This window comes from Colius striatus, chromosome 22 (assembly GCF_028858725.1).
Source record: "Colius striatus isolate bColStr4 chromosome 22, bColStr4.1.hap1, whole genome shotgun sequence".
Lineage (NCBI taxonomy): Eukaryota > Metazoa > Chordata > Aves > Coliiformes > Coliidae > Colius > Colius striatus.
In genome coordinates this window covers 6,507,389-6,524,441 of record NC_084780.1, presented here as the reverse complement: position 1 = coordinate 6,524,441, position 17,053 = coordinate 6,507,389, and the positions used below count along the sequence as shown (strand labels likewise).

The following is a 17,053-nucleotide window of genomic DNA, read 5'->3' as shown; positions in this document are numbered from 1 at the left end:
ACTAAGGGAGGACCTCATTAACAATTTTAAGTACCTAAAGAATGAATGTCAGGAGAATGGGGTGACACTTTTTTCTGGAGTGCCCAGTGGCAAGACAAGGGGTGATGGTCACAGGCTGGAACACAAAAACCACTGGAATGGGTAGAGAAAGTCCTTTGGTCCTGAGGGGAGGGAGCCCTGGCCCAGGCTGCCCAGGGAGGGTGTGGAGGCTCCTTCTGGAGGTTTCCAACCCCAGCTGGACACGTTCCTGTGCCCCCTGAGCCAGGGGAACCTGCTGCAGCAGGGGGTTGGTCTGGAGCAGCTCTGCAGGGCCCTTCCAGCCCCACCATTCTGAGGATTCTGTGATCCTACAGCCTTTATGGCACAGAAGAGGGGGAAACAGCTGGGGACACTGGAGGCTTGGGGGCAGCTCTGCTCCTGCCATGAGGCTCCTGCCCTCCTGGGCGCTGCCACCTCTCGCTGCAGGGCACAGGTGAGGGAGCTGCAGTTGGAGAAGGAGGCGCTCGAGCCCCAGGTTGTGTTTTGTTATTTGACCACGGTGTCTGTTACGTACTAATTTCCTCCAAGGCTTGTGATGAAGTCAGTAAACCACAGCCTGCTGCCAGTGCTCTCCAGGCTGGTGCTTTCCGCTGCAGCACACACTGACATGTCCGTCCCCGGCTCCGCTGGGACAGTCACGCTCCGTCTCCAGCATCATGCACCGAAGGGAGATTCTGCTGCAGAACCTGAAAAGGGCCCAAAGCAAGAAGCTCAACAGAGAAGAGTTTGCAGAGGAGTTTTTGGTAAGTTTGCTTAAGGCACAGCACTGTGCTTCTGTTGATTTGAACTGCTCAGTCGCTGCTCAGACAGGGACGTGATCCGTGTGTGACACTGAGACTGAGCTGGGGCGAAGGGAATGTGCAGAGAAAACACTTTGCACTGGAAGCAAGGCTTTGCTGCTTAAATAATTGCCCAGTGCTTCCTGTTTTCTGCTTTGCAAATGCACTTGTGAAGACACGGTTTCACTTGGGCTGGGAGCACAGCCCTGGCTGTAATGAGGAATATGGAGCCAGAGCCTCCTGTCCCCATGGCCATCTGTTACATCAGTGATGCACGTGTTCCTGACAGGGATCTCCAGCTGCTACTTGACATAGCTTTTCCTTTTTCCATTCCAAGAGAAACCCCCTACCTTGCCCCTGTGCTACCTGCCCCGTGGACCCGAGGCTGTTCCACCTCTCATTGACCTCGAGCCCCTCAGCCAAGGCGTGAGGAGATGGTGATCAGAGCAGCTGCACAGGCCATTTCTCCTCCCTCCAGGTCTGTGTTAGGTTAGGTGGAAGGGCTCGTGTGTCCATTCACATGTGCTCTGTGTCCAGCAGTGCTTCCAGCCCCTCCTGGAAATGAATTGGTTTCCTCAAGGCAAAACTAGCAAAAAATGGGGTGTGTCACTGGTTAAGATTTGTGCTGTGCCACGTCTGTGAGCTCTCAGAGTGAGAGTGTTAGATCTCAGGGGTGAGTTTTAGATGACAACCCACTGTGTCTCAGTTAAGGCTAATGGCTGGCAGTGGCTGCTGATGTATCAGCTGGGGGAAGGTTGCTCTGGCAGGCTACCTAGGCTCCTCTGAGAAGCAAAGGCATTGCCCAGCTTAAGCAGGCACAAGCAAAGGTAAAACTGGTACATCTGTAAGATCTGAGATGTCACAAGCACCAGAACAACCACTGTTCCTGAGCCTGCAACAAGGGCTATTGCATCAGCCAGTGGTCTCTGGGTTAGGCACAGGGGCTACTTTGGAGTCCCCACAAGATCCAGCCCTGCTTTGTGATACCAGTGAAAACTGTCACTTCAGACACTTGGGAAAAGCTTAGTGCTTGGTTTCTAGGTGTCTGGGTTGGAGGGAAGTGATTAATCCGAGCCTGCAGTGACAGTCTGTTGTTCCATGGAACAAAGTGTTGTCACAAGCTGCTGAATTTCCCCCTCTCACCACGGTGCTGGGACTGTAGGTGCCACGTGAGCAGCAGCCTGTCGAGCCCCTGGCACAGTCCTAGCAGCCAAATGCACAGCTAATTTTCCCATCAAAATGACAGGCAGAAGTGGTCAAGGCTGTGCTTCCTCTTCCCAGGACAGCCTGAGTTCATGGCCACTTCTGAAAGGGCAGAAGCCTTTAGAGGCAATTATGGTGGTTTGCATTCCCAAACCTGCTAGAAATGGCTCTTTCTCCATCCTAATGCCTCTCCTCTCTTGTTGTGAACAACCATTTGCACGTGCAAACTGTGGTGGTGTTGGGCACCAGCAACTCTGGCTTGGATCTGAACTGCCTGCAGCTACAGGTGGCAGCATTTCTACCAAAGGGAGAAAAATCAATTGATTTCTCTATCTTCTCTGATGTCATTTGTTAAAGGTGCTTTAACATCATTACTCCTCTTATCTGGGTGCTGAGAACAATTCCTCTGGGTGCTGTAGAAATGCATCATGTCAATGCCAGAAGCCTGTGTGCCTGGGCACTGCCTCAGCACACACTTTCCACTCTCCAGGAGCCTGGGCTGGGGCTCTCAGGTGGCTTCTGTCTCTATTCTTGCTCTGAGTACCTTGAGAAATGCCACTCAGGAAAGAATTTATGGTGCAGACCTGAGGGTTTAGGCAAGAGCAGACCTCTTATGGTGCAGACCTCACTTTGTGGTAGAGAACCTGACCCCTAGAGACCTTCACACATACCCTCTAGCAGGGAGTTGTATGTGGCACATCTACTGTAATTTGTTCCATTCTTTTATCACAGAAGCTGAAGAGACAGTCAACCAAGTACAGATCGGATAAAATCTACTCTACAGCAGCATCTGAGCAACCAGAGAACATCAAGAAGAACAGATACAAGGACATCTTACCCTGTAGGTTGGAAATGGCAAATGTTCCTATTCAGCCTTCTTTTAAGCTTGAGTCTGTTCTCACACCCCAGTGTCTGCCTGCACAGCTGCCTGCACGTGAGCATCTCACTGGCTGACTGTGGGCCTTGAATTTTGCCACTCAGAGTTAAGGTTCTGCCTTTGACCTTTGCAGTACATGTTCTGGAAGACCTTGGAATGTATTTTCTACAGACTTTGATTCAGCAGGGGACACATCCTCTAGTGATTGTCCCTGTAAGCTTCCTGGCTGGCATTGCCAACACTTGCTTCCCAAGGCCTCGTAGAGAACAGCCTCAGACAATGATTTCTGCATGATGTATAAAGCAGACTATAGACAAAACCAGCTGTGGCTTGTCCTGGCTTGATGTAGGCTCCAAAGGAGTCTGTCCTAGCATCAGAGCAGACTGTCCCTTTCATCCACTTTAGCCTGAAAATAACAAAGGCTAAGCCCCCAGATCTCATTTGAATGCATAGGACAGAGCACAGGGTGATTTCAGGCCTGGCTTGCTCTGTGGCCAGAGGAGGGGATTAGCATTGCACTGGGGTAGTGGCAGCTCTTGCCTAAACCCTCAGCACCAGGCTGAAAAGGAGCCCATGTGTGGGCAATGGCAGTTCTGTGCCCAGGCCATCGGTAGGTGCAGGAGGAGGCATCACCTGCTCTGGGAAAAGCTCTTTGATGCTCCTCCAGAGCACCTTGTGCTGCAGTCTGAGGACCTCAGCTACCATGAAAGGCAAACAGTAACTGCTGCTGCTTCTGCTTTTGTTGTTCTGCTTGCAGTTGACCACAGCAGAGTGGAGCTGTCCCTGATTACATCGGACGCAGATTCTCACTACATCAATGCCAACTTCATCAAGGTATTGCTGCTTTCACAGTGCTTTGCTGTGCAGAGGTGTTTGTAGCAGCTGCTACTGCTACCTGGTTGAGTTGTGCCAAGAGGAGCAGGTCTAGTGGCTCTGGTGAGTGAAAGGACTATGCAGCAGTTTCTGGGCTATGCTCAAGCATAGCTGATGGAAAGATGTGTACAACTAGTGAGCTCTTCATAAACACCCCCTGCAGCACAGAGGGGCCAGGCTCCAGAGCAAGGGACGTGTGCTCACGTCAGGCTGGGTAGTGGAACAGTTTGTGGCTCACAGCCCTGACTTCCTTGTCAGTGTTGCTGCCTTTGGTGGGTAACAGTGGTGCAAAACTGCCTGTGGTCAGAATCACCTTGTCTGAAACCAGTGCATGGGCAGGAAGCCTTGCACTGCAGCACGAGCCCACCGCAGCGCTGAGCAACACGGCCAGCTCTCCATCAGGAGCTCCATCTGCTTTGGGACTCTCCTGGACTCACAACCCTTCTCTGACAGATAGATAAAGGTTTCTTTTGTTCTCCACCACAGTGACCCAGGGCTCTGTGTAACCTGTTTGCAGAACACACCGTCACAAGGGGGTCCTGGTTTGTTGTCTGGCCACACACACACACCAAGCTGCAGGGTGCAGAGCTGGGTCAGCTGCTGCAGCATCACCTGGGAGCAGATCACACCTTGAGCTCAGCTCTCTGGCTTGGGTCTGCCTTTGGGAGGTCTGCACACTGTTGGTTTCTAGTTGCTTAATTTAATGTAGGTGCCTAAAATTTAACTGCATAAAAACCCTTTGAAATCCTTAATGGGCTCATTGAATAGAAGTAAGATTCAGAAAGAGGAATCACTTTGTTTCTGCCAGTGAACTATGCAAAGGTGTCTCCATGTGTGATTTGAATGCTGTTTCAGGGCGTTTATGGGCCAAGAGCATACATTGCAACCCAGGGTCCTCTCCCCACAACTGTCACTGACTTTTGGAGGATGATTTGGGAGTATGAAGTCCTGGTAAGGTGCAGATTCATATGCTTTTCTTTTCACAAGAAATGTTGTCCATACAGCCAGCCACAAGTCCTTTTTAACTCAGCAGACAGTGGGAGTGTCAGGGTTTTACTCCAGGTATTGTGTGTGACCAGCATCCTTCCCATGAGCCTCTTCCACACTCGTGCTGAAACAAGAGTCTGCTCATGCCTGTCTCTGCATTCAGGCTCTGAGTTGTGCCTGGGCTGTGGATGATGTCCTGGGTTTGGTTTGCCTAGCAGTCCAGGGCTCTGGGGAAGCCAGCCCACAGAACTCCCTCATTGCTGATAAGAATCCACAAGTGATGAGTTTGATTTTGCTGCCTGGATAAGAAACTTGTGTTCAAGTTTTTGTAATGAACCTTCTTTCTGCAGATTGTGGTCATGGCTTGCATGGAGTTTGAAATGGGAAAGGTGAGTAATGTGTTGGAGGTGGGCTCTGCCAAGGCAGTGCCAGGGCAGAGAGGAGGGATGCAGGTTTTTACTGAATCTCATCAGTGACAGTGAGTTTCTGTTCGATAAGAGCTCTTTCCTGAGTCTCCAGCTACATTCTTAAGCTATTTCCAGCATTGAAGACAGCTTTTTTGGAAGGGAAAATCCAGCAATGACAGCTCCAGGGAATGGGATGCTGGAGCTGGCCAGCAGCCAGAGCCAGGCCTCCTCCCAGCAGGATGAGACAGGAGACAGTGTGGGTGGGTGGGTGGTGAATAACCAAAACTATCCTGTTCCTTGCAACAGAAGAAATGTGAGCGGTACTGGGCAGAGGTGGATGGCTGTCCCCTGCAGTGTGGGCCCTTCTCCATTGCCTGTGTGAGTACAGCTGCCACCAGCATCTCATCACACCACGTGCTCTGGAAACTCAAGTCATCTGCAGAAAATGTGACTCTAACTTCTTGTTCTGCAGGAAGCTGAAGAGAAGAAAAATGAGTATGTGATTCGGACTTTAAAGGTGACTCTGAATGAGGTGAGCAGGGACGGTCAGGAAATGCATCCTGGCTAGCTGGGTGATAGAAATAAAACCTTAAAAAATGGCACACTTTGTGCAGGAAACTTTACACTGCTCAGATCTGACAGTGTAAGGAAGGGAGAAATGAATTAACTCACAGCTGCAGTTCACCTGCTTCCCCTTGCCCTGCTGCCATCCCAGCCTGAGCCCGTGGGAGCTGCAGCAGTGTCCCCTTGGTGCTGCACAGCATCCCCAGGCCCTGCCAGCATCACTCTCCTCTTGCAGGAAATCCGTGCTGTACATCAGTTCCACTATAAAAACTGGCCAGACCACGATGTGCCCTCATCCATTGACCCCATCCTGGAGCTCATCACCGACATTCGCCGCTACCAGCCGGATGATGGTGTCCCCATCTGTGTGCACTGCAGGTGGGTGAGGTGGGGAAGGGCTGCTGGCCTCCAGCCCCCCGTGCTCTCACTTCCCAAGCAGCTGGCACAAGCCTGCAGCCAAGCACCTCTTGTAGGAAGTCCTAAAGCAAAGGTGTCCTCAGAGGAACACTAGCAGGGCTTGGTGGCAGGTAAGGTGGCAGCAGGCTAGCAATAGCATGTATAGTTAAGAGGTGACCAGCATGTCCATGTGTGAGCTGGTCATGAGAGGAGGACTGAGAACTCTTTGCAGGAGCATGAGGTGAAGCCCTTCCAGCCTGCAGCAGAGCTTTGGGCAGATGGAGCCTTACGTGGGGCGAGTGAAGCTGCAGGAGCAGGAGAGCTGTTGGATGGGATGGGATGGGATGGGATGGGATGGGATGGGATGGGATGGGATGGGATGGGATGGGATGGGATGGTCAAAGGAGACTGTAGGTCTTTTCCAAATGTCAGAAAACTCAGGGTGCCCATCCTCTGACCTCTGCTAGCAACCCTGCTGTGACTGTCATTGCAGTGCTGGCTGTGGCAGGACAGGAGTCATCTGTGCAATCGACTACACCCAGACGCTGCTGAAGGACGGGGTGAGTACCAGCCTGCCTACGTCTTCAAACAGTGCCTGTGTGCAGAAGCACTGCATCTGTCTCTCCTTCGCCTCCTCTCCCTCCCTATTCTCCCTTTCACCCCTCTCTGACTGCACACAGATGTATGTCAGATGACAGCCATGCATGAGAACTCCCTACAGTCTGACTGCAGAGTGGTGGTGGCCAATTTGCTGATGCTCCTTTCCCAGTTTGTGCTGCTTCTCTCTCTTTAGGCTCTGCATCAGTGTCCATTGCCATTGCTCCCCTCCCCATCCTGATGTGAACAGCCCCCAGTGTTTGTACTGAGGGGGCTGAACCCTCCCTCCTGCCAGGACCTTCAGATCACAGAGCTTGGCCCTGCACTGGCCTTCAGTCTTCAACATGACTTTACTGTCTATATTTGCCTTTCCACACTTCAGCATCAGAAATCCAATGTTTCCAAACTACCACTTGGCTTTACTCTGAGTCTTCAACACTGATGCATGTGAAGTAAGCCCAGGCCTTGCAGCAGGTCACTGGGACTGGATGCTACCACACCTGAACTCCCCAATCTGGCAAACCAGTGTCGTGTCCTTTGTGCTACTCTCAGCTGTTACCAGCGCTGTTGCACCTTTGCCACAACTCCTTGCAATAGGATGTAATAATAACACTGCTCTAAGCTGCATCATGACTTGGAAGCTGCTTGGCATTAGACCTGTCTGTAATTGGTTTTGTTCTTTCCCTTAATTGCAAGATTGTTCCAGTGAACTTCAGTATTTTCAGCCTGATCCAGGAGATGCGCTCGCAAAGACCTTCCCTAGTGCAGACCAAGGTATGGCCAGGATCTTTTGCAGCTGGGAGCTGTACACTCTCCATACTGGGACTCAGCTTTTCCCCAGGAGAGTTCACAGTAAAGAAACACTGAGTGGTTGTGCAGCTGGGAACAAGGGTATGTAGGTAAGGTCCCTTTTCTGAACAGAAGAATGATTTTGCAGAACTGCATTTGGTGTCTGACCGTTTCCTTGCAGCCAGCTTGAACAGCTTGGTGCTTGCAGTCTGAGTTATTGAACCTTTGTGCTGTGAAACAAGGGACTGTCCAGGAAATAAAGTGGGAAGTCTTCTCAACAGACTGAAGAGGAAGCTCAGTGCAGAAGAGAGTTGTCTGTGCACCTAAAACCCTTCAGTTTGAACCCTTTGAAAGTTGTGGCTTCTACCTCTTCTGAGGATTTACTCTGCCAGTGAACTAGAAAGTGGCAGCTTCTCTCAGGGGCTGATGCTTGGTTTGGATAACAAGTGACCATTTACAAGTACTGCAGGTGCTGGTTCTCATCTCTGTTGTATTTGTCTGGAACACAGGAGCAGTACAAGCTGGTTTATGATGCAGTAATTGAGCTCTTCAAGAGGCAGATTAATGCACTCGATGCCCAGGAAGATTCTGGTGTTTCACAGGTAAAAGTCCCCAGGACAAGCACACTGCCTCCTGCACCCTCAAGCATGCCAGCTCTAACCTAGATTCCTACTTCAGAGGTCTCCCCTGCACACCTAGAATGAACCCCTCTGTTTTCTGCTACCCTTGATGCCCAGACTGAGCCCCTTTGACATGTCAAAGTCTTTAAATCTGGTCCACCTCCAAAGAAAAACAATGTGGTCTTGGTATGAAGTTGCACATAAACAGGAACATCCAAAACATCCATGGTTAAGCTTCTCTTTGCTCTGGCTGTTCTTTGTGCTGGCACAAAGCTCACCTTTCCTGCATAGCTGATTGCAATCTGGCTGAAGTAAATGCATTGCCATTGGCAGGAAAGGGCTGAAAGGTTACAGTTTGCTTATTTTATCAGAAGCTTTTCTCTAAAGAATTCAGAACAGGATTCCACAATGGGAATCATGACTGAGACTTTCCAGGATGTTCCAAACCAGAGCTGAGTGAGAAAAGAGCTGGAAAGAGCCTCTTTCTATGTGTTGTGGACAGTCTGTAAGCAAAAGGGATGCAAGACTAGGTCGACACAAAATGGTTCAAGGCTGGATGTGGTTTTTAGCTCCTGGCCAAACCTCTCACCTACCCAAACCTCACTGTCCTCTGAAAGTACCAGAGCAAGGGGGATGGTCACAATCTGAAGTGTCAGAGGAAACCAGCACCTGACTTGCCAGGCTGAATGCCTGCTTGGGGTCCTGAAGGCAGAGTTGTCTGCACAGGCTGTTTTGCAGGTGCAGCAGAACAGCTGGATGGTTGTCCAGCTCTCGTTTTGAAAAGGTGGTGACAGAAATTGCTGTTCAGGAGGTTCTGTCTTCGGTTTTCAGCTCCAATTTGGTGCTTTCAAGTTGGTGTTTGTCATTTCCAAACTGCATTCATAATTCAAAGCAGTTGGCACAAATTCCAGCTCCTGAAATAGCAGGTTTCTGTCCTTTGCATTCCTCTTCCCCACTCTTGTTTTCTAACCTTTTCCTTCACTAGGTACAAACAAGGCATCCTGTAGCAAAGCCACTTCTGACACCAGTGGAAGATATTTACTCTCTGAGATTACTAACCTGGTAAGGCCACAGCACAAGAATGCCCTGTGCTTGTATTTTCAGCCACCACACAGTTGCAGGAAGAGGCATTTTTTAACCTGTGCTTTGTGATACCTTCTGTTTGCAAGTTGTATCGCATTTGTCAGCAGGATCTGCAGCCTCCCTGTGGTCCCACTTTGACTCTTACATTTTTTCCCCATCATAATTCCTGCTCTTCCCTCTGATGTGTTTCTGAGACCTCAGGCTCTTCCCTGCATGCATCTGTCCCCTGCTTCTGCCCTTGGGTCTCTTTCATGTTGCACTTGCACAGTGTTTCACATACAAACTGAAAACAGGTCATGGGACAGTGTGAAAAAAAGGCTCATGCACATGGAGACACCCCAGTGCTGGTTTATCTCAGCCCTCTGCCTGAAGTCATGCACTCTGCAAGCTGCTCCCCTCCTGCTCCCACCTTTCACCTGCACATACTACTCCAGTGCTGTAGGAACAATGAGCCTGAAGAGCCTGGCTTCCTGACATGGGCAGCTTTGGAAGGTGGTGGGATTCTTCCTCAGGCATCTTTTGGTGTGCAGTGTCTGCTTTCTGTAAATAATTTTGCTTTATGGTACAGCCTGCACTGAGAGTACAGTTACCTGTGTGAAGGGGCCTCCTCTGTTCACCATTTAATGGTGTTCAAACGAGGCACCATGGTGCACAGTCCTCTGTGCTCCTTGCTTGAGGCTGAGCAGGGCTTTATGCTCCTGGGTCTGCTCTCAGGAGTAATGCTGTGGGGCCTCTTTAGTAGGCTAACAGAGGTTTATGAGTGCTAGGTGGGGCTTTGACTTTGCATCATGGTGCTTTGTTGCAGCTCAGAGCAAGAGAAACAGGATGTACATCAAGGTCCTTCTCCACTGCTACCCAGCAAAGCGCCCCTGCCAGCACCATCTGCCAGCTCTGGGTGCCGAGGCGCTGCCCTCAGACAGGCCATCTCCTTTGGCACTTTGAACCTCATCAGCCGCAGAAAGGCAGCTGCCACTCAGAAGTGGGCTGCTGGGGATGCTCTTCAGAAGCACCACAGTCTGGAGTTCAACAACATCTCTCCTGAGCAACTGCTTCTGAGCCCAGAACCGAAGGGAGGAGGCACGAGAGGGCTTCGTGGCAGAGCACCTCTGACTCGAGCTGCTTCCAGCCCTTTTGTGCTGGCCCAGCAGGGAGAAGGCTGGGAGTGGGATGGAGGGGATGCAAAGCCTGTCTTGAGTCCACAGTTGCCAAATACCCGTTACTCAAGGTTTCAGGTGAAGATGCAGGCTGGATTTTCCCCTGATGAGCTGAACCACTCAAGCCAAGAAGCAGACAGCCCCCCACGCTGCAGGAACCGAGGGCAAAGTCCTTGCCCTTACTTCTGCTCAGCAGAAGACCCCTATTTCTCTTCACTCTCTTCAGATGACCCCACGTCCCCCGTGTTTGCTGAGTGCTTTGTGGAGGAGCAGGATGAACTTTCCCCTTCCTGTGCTGCCAGTGCTCCCCTACAGCCTGCTCTGGCCAGCTCCCCCCCACCCACGCCTGTGTCCCATCACTCTCCCCTGCTGAACAGCCAGAGGATATCCTCCCTGAGTAAGTGGTGCAGCACTGCAACAAGCTGGGCTTGGTCACTCTGGATTGCAGCATGCTGGAGGGAATGATGACTGTTGTCTTTTGGCATCCAGGCAGGGCTGTAGCTCCCCCTCGGGACTGTGTTCCCACAGGAGCTGAGGGAGCAACTGGTTTCATCCTGCCTTTAATTTTTCCCATAAACAACGTTTTTAGAACAGCATGATTTGGGGTTTCACATTACACAGCCACTCTGAACTACTGTGTCACCTCAGTACAGCTCTCACAGCAAGGGTTGTGCTCACCAATTCTTAGAGCAACAGGGTGCTCTAAGAAGCATCCAGAAAGCTCCGAGAAATGGTTTTCTTTTGAGGTCAAAACCCACTCCTTTTGTGCAGGGGGATGCTGACACTCTGCTGAGACTGAGAGAACCAGGACTTCAGTACTAGTGTTTTGCCTAGGACTTAAAGCTACTGCCTGCCATTAAGAAGGCAGCAGAATTATTCCTTGGTCTGGTCAGTCCTGGCCCAGTCAGATATTTCCCATTGTCCACAGCTTTGGCATTTGCTGATCTTTGCCCTTCTCAGCCTCCCCAGCACTCAGTGTCACCAAAGCATGCTTGTTATCTAGAAGCTGGAGACTCTTGGAAAGTCACAAGAGCTGCAGCACAAGCCAGGCAGCAGTGGTACCCCCAGCTGTGAGCTTGGCTGTGTGCTGGGAGCACTCTCATCATTCTCCCCTGAGCAATGGGAATCCTGCCCTTAGAGCCACGCAGCCAGTGGCAGGTGAATTGGCGCTGAGGACTACTTGGGTTTTTGAGTACAGTTTAGAGATGTTTAACTCTGCAGTGTATGGCTGGGTGTGAGCAGACAGCTCTGAGCCTCTACAAAGGTCTGTAGCTCTCCTGCTGTGTTGTGCCATGCAGGTAATGTGTCTGTGTCTCCCCAATTAGGTGCTCTGCCACAGCAAGATGATGATGATCCTCCGCCCCTGCCTGAGCGAACCCCCGAGTCTTTTATCGTGGCCAGCGAATGTGGTAAGTGCATTTAACAATTTAACAAGTGCTCTGAGGGCTCTTCCCACAACTGTGCAGTATCACAGCACCCAGCAGTGCCTTTGCTCTGGCTGTCTGGGACAAGAAAGGATCTCTTGTGTGACAATTCAATTGTTTCTAGGACAATTTCCTCTGGCCACGTCTGATTTTCACCTTCCAGACAGAAACAGAAATATTGGAACCTCTTTGGAGTGGAGTGGTGAATCTCACTCAGAGATGTTTAATGACTCCGTGAGACTGAGACCATGTCAGGTAAGAGGCTTTTTATCACTTCTCCAGCACTATCTCTCTGCCAATTTCCTCTTTGTGTTTCCTTCTGTGAGAAAGCCTCCAGTTTTGGCACTGTGCACTCTCCACAAATGATTTCAGGGCTCGGGACTGGAAGGAAGATGTGGTGTCAGTCAGGCTCCTCCTCATCAACATCTGCTCTACACCAAACATTTTTGGGGGGGTCCTAAATCCTATTCAAGGCAGTAAAAATATTGTCCCCTCTTTTCAGAGGACAACAAAGACAGGAGGTTAGAGGTCCAGAGGTTCACACCAGCCTGCAGAACAGGCAGGAGCATCTCCTGATCATCCCCTAGATGAGTTATAGCTTTATACAGTGAAACAGTGAGGCAGAAGCCTATCTTCCATTACATGAGCATGTAGGTGTGTGTGGGAGGGTGTTTGCACGTAACATCATTTCCTCATCTTCTCTGTCTTGCTTGTGTGCAAGGGAACAACATTTGGCTGCAGCTATTTCAAACACCTTCATTGTTTTTTTGTTTCCAGAGTGTGAAGCTTCGGAGCCCACGAACAGGTATAAGCTGAACACTGGGTTAAACTCTCTTTGGAAATAAGGTCTGCTTTCTACTGGAACTGCTTTACCAAACTTAGTGAATGACTTTAGGACCCGTGCTCAGTCCAATGGAAATTTTGTCTTGCTACATAGTTCTGCAAGTAAATAGTTCTAAACATAACTAGACACTTCTGCAACCAAATGAGCTGGCAGCTTTCCACGTTCCTTGCAGCCTCCTTGCTGCATGTGGTGTGTTTCCTTTGAGATGACTGAGAAATACTGGTTAGAGTGTTGTGGACCTCTTAGTATATACATATATATACACACACACACACATTTAAAGCTAGGTAATCAACTCTTTTCTCTTTGTCTTCTTAGAGACAACCTGGGATCGCTCTGACTCTCCTCCCCCACTTCCTCAAAGAACCCCAGAGTCATTTGTTCTTGCTGATGCAGCGAGTGAGTGTAAGTTCTTTCCTCAGCACCTAGCTGGTTATGTTACACTTACACCTAAACCTGCAGATAGCTGAGGAGATCCTGGCCCACTTCTTCAAAGCCTTACCAACAGCAGTGCCTCGGGGCTTCATTGCAGTAGAGTTCAGCAGATACAAAGAATGCACCTACAACTGGGGGCCTCCTGGAAACTTCTAGAACTGCTGCATTAGAAGGAATGAAAAGAACAAAACATGTAGGAAACAGCTGGAGGACTAATGAATGACCTCTGAAGATGTTGTGATGTGTGTTCCCAGGTATGCAGCCTGCTGCAAGAAATTCTACAAGTTCTGTGAGCTTGGAGAACAATGCTTCCAAAACATTGTCAGCAGAGACTACAAAATGCTTCAGGAGAAGCAAGGTAAAAGACACAAGACAAAACAAAAGCTATTGAAAACACAGGAGGCAAGAAAGAGACCATAAAGCTATTGTTACTTTCTCACTGCTAACCTTGTGAGAATTGCCTGACCACTCATAATTAGGGCAAGGAAACTAGACTAATATTCTGTCTTAGAACTGCACACAAAACCAGTGTCTGCACTAGGGAGAGAGTATAGCAGCCATACCTGTGTGAATGGCTTTGCCTTGGCAGTCTGGTCCCCTGAAGTGCCAGCTTCTTTTGTTGCTCAAGTGGAGTCTGCTCATCACCAGTCTCGTCGTGGTCCTAGTTAATTACCCTCATGAGCAATCCTGTGGGATGTCAGGGCTGAGCAGAAAAATGAGGAAAACAGCAAGAATAATACAAACTGGGGGCATCTGGAGTGGCTAGAAAAAAAGCCAGGGAGTAAGTGTATGGCAAAAGTCTGCATTTCAGTCCCAGCTGCTAGGCTCTGTGTCACTATGTGATATATAAGTCTATTTATTTATCAGTTATTTATTTGTCACCTACTGCTTGCTACATTTTTATCCAACATGCCTTTTTTTTCTCATTCTTCTTTTATAGAGCTTGAAAATACTGAAAAATGTGAGAAAGAGTAAGTCTTTCAGGCTAATGTGCATCTTCCTGATGGCTTTAAGCAAACATGCCAAGAACTAAGTGGGACTGAATCTTCAAGAACCCAAAGTTGTCAAATATGAAAGGCCCTGTACATCTGCCTGCTTTGGAGCAGGGAATACAGAGCTGCACTGGCTAGCTGAGTACCATCTCATCTGGAGAGCAATAGTTGTTTTAGGAGTATCACAAGCACGCTGTGGTGCCCTTGTAAAGCCCGTTGGGTACCTTGGGGACAGCTCCAGTGTACCCAAATTCTTCAGGTCACTCAAACCTATGTTGTGGGACAAACACTCCAAAAATGGGTGATAGGAGCTCGGTGGGGAATGTGAGCCCCATCCTAGATTCTGCCCAGTCTATGTGGAGCACAAATAATGAGTTTCTCATTAAGTTCTCTTTGATCTAAAATAAAACCACTTATCTTGAATAATAGGACTGCTAGAAACTGCTTAAAGCACTAGTGAGCAAACGTGTTCCCAGTGGGCTGAGCTGCAGCCGTACAAACGCTCCCTGCGACGAGCAAACGATGTCGTTACAACTCCGTGGCATCCAAGCTCTGCTCGTGTGGAAAGTGCTTCTCTGTGTCTTGTGCTGAAATCACACCCACATGGCACCGTGCATGTGGCAGCAAGTGTTTTGCTGTAGATGTGTCCGAGTTCAGCTCCTCAGGGAGTGCAGTGGCTGCCTGCTTCAGTCTCGTTTTTTGTTTCTAGGCATCTGTAGTCCATCGTCACTGACAAAACCATCAGAACCTGCCCCATCAAACCACTCGAGGCCTTTCCTTAACTTTGGTATGTTTTTCTCTTTGTGTTTTGGTGTAGGAAGTGCTTGTTTTTCAAAAGTCCAAACGCAGCTACCAGCCCCAGTAACAATGAATTACAAACTTTACAAACAATGCTTATTGCTTTTTACTCAGTTACAACTCCATCCACAAACTGTTTACAGAGCAGCTGAGGATGGAAAACGTCAACCCCGAGCCCCACTCTGACAAATGTTTGTTGGTGTGTGAAGAGTCTGAAGTGTGTATTTGGCTTTCCTGTATCTGAAAGCCTTTATGTAGCAACAGAGACGGCGGAAGACAAAAGCTGTGGTGTTGCTGTGAGGCTGCAGCCTCGTGTTGTGTTCTTAGAGGAGAAATATGTGTTCCATTTTAAATTCTTCTACCAGAACAATTAGGCACAGAATCTAGTTATCTCCATATTCATGCTATAATGACAGTATTTGTCAGACAGGCACAGTAATAGACTATTTTTTTGCACCAGTTGACTTAACTACAGGATGTTGCTTTGTCTACCACATCTTAAACTGTGGAGAAGAACTGAAATTACAAGTGCTTGCAAAGACCATTATTATCTTAAGCATTTACATAACATCTACAACACACAGAATCTGTTCCAACAAAAAATAATCTCTCTTTTTAGGCTTTGCAAATCGATTTTCAAAACCTAAAGGACCACGAAATCCACCCCCAGCATGGAACATTTAGGTATGTTTTCTAGAAACGGCGTTGCAGAGCTGTGAAGTCCTTCGGATACAACTTGAGTGCTCACCCCAACAAGGTTTACAGCAAAATAAACACACCCAAAGCTGTTGTATATCTGCAGCTCAGGCACTACTTGTGCATCTTTCATCAACTGAAGTTTTAAAGAACATAACGGTACGAGCAGCTAAGCACTTTCAGCTAATTTACAACAGGATGGAAACTGAAACTGGGAATGGATGTTTTATGCAAAGAAAGGATCATTTTTTCGTGTGTTTTGGAATGTATTTACTTCAAAAGGATGGACCTGAGCTTTCTGTAACAAAGCAGTGTAAACTGGTGGTGACACCAGAGAAGACTACTGAATGGTATGGAAAGCCAACGGAGTGGATGAAAGGAAAACAAGACCTGGGTTGTGCAAACACAGCATCTGTGTAACTTCACTCGTGTAGAAGTCTACCATAACCAACCACACATCCTTAAATGTTTACATTACTTGGACTAAAAGAGAATTAGCATCTCAGATTTTAGAAATAACTTTTCTTTACCTTTTTTCACCTAAGCAAATCAGGTCGTTTGTCTCGAGTTTTGGTCACTAAGATGCTGATTGATCATATCAAAACTAAACTAATGAAACAGAAAATGGGACAAACCAAAACACCACAGCAAGCAAAATATCACTGTGTTTTCAAAGCAACGCTGGTTTTAAGGATTTGTGACTCTCCAGCACGGAATTTCAGGTGGATCTCTTGGACAAGCTTTCTAGAGGCTCCTCACCAGAACCCTCTGCTATTTACATCCTCAGTGGGGAAGGATAAAGATGCTGACAACTGCTTTATGTGATTGTTTTCCAACAGAGAAAGTGGGATTTGAGGAATTTCTTCGAGTAAAGAATTACTGACAAGGGCTGGAACGGAGAACTCAAGCCGGTTTAAAGCCACCGTTTGCTGGGAGACACGGCTAATACAGCCCAGAAGGAGCCCGACACACTTTTCAGCAATCACCTGTTTTCCCACCAGCAGGAACCAACAAAAGATCTTCAATAGTCCTGATGGAAATCCCCCAGGGCTGCACCAAACCCACCGACACCAGCGTGTGAGGCAGCTCTGCCCCGAGCCCGGGGGAGCTCCTGGACGCCTCCGTGTGGGCCGGGGCCGGGGTAGAGGCCGCCGTGTCAGGCCGCGCCAGAACCGCGGCCGGTTTTACCTCACGTTTTACAGCGCTGTCGCTTGGCGAGTCGCACCCTCAGGCTTCGGCCGCCGCGGATTCACGCGCTGAAGCGTTTCCTGACGTGCGTTAACAATAAAAGTTTATTTATCAGCCGGGTTGTGCTGACGGCTCCTCCGCTCCAAGGTCGCCGGTCACGAAGCGGGCTGTTGTGACCGGCCCCGCGGGTGACGCGGATTTGGGGTCATTCCGTGCTCGGCCGCCTCAGGCGCGCGCCCCCCCACCCCCCCCACCGGCGGACTACACTTCCCGGCATGCCCCGCGAAGACTACAGCTCCCAGGGGGCG

At 49.2% G+C, this 17,053-nt stretch overlaps 1 protein-coding gene across 1 annotated transcript; it reads left to right on the top strand.

The window, feature by feature from the left end:
• Window positions 1–695: 695 nt before the first annotated feature.
• PTPN22 (protein tyrosine phosphatase non-receptor type 22) lies at window positions 696–16,827 on the top strand. The gene is made up of 21 exons (XM_062013516.1): window positions 696–782; window positions 2,754–2,862; window positions 3,656–3,732; window positions 4,627–4,722; window positions 5,109–5,147; window positions 5,472–5,543; window positions 5,638–5,697; window positions 5,965–6,107; window positions 6,619–6,685; window positions 7,419–7,496; window positions 8,021–8,113; window positions 9,117–9,193; window positions 10,020–10,765; window positions 11,694–11,777; window positions 11,917–12,047; window positions 12,570–12,597; window positions 12,955–13,035; window positions 13,326–13,429; window positions 14,012–14,042; window positions 14,773–14,850; window positions 15,481–16,827. Exons 1-21 carry the CDS (start codon window positions 696–698, stop codon window positions 15,543–15,545), a joined length of 2,346 nt encoding a protein of 781 aa, XP_061869500.1. The 3' UTR covers window positions 15,546–16,827.
• The last annotated feature ends 226 nt before the right edge of the window (window positions 16,828–17,053 follow it).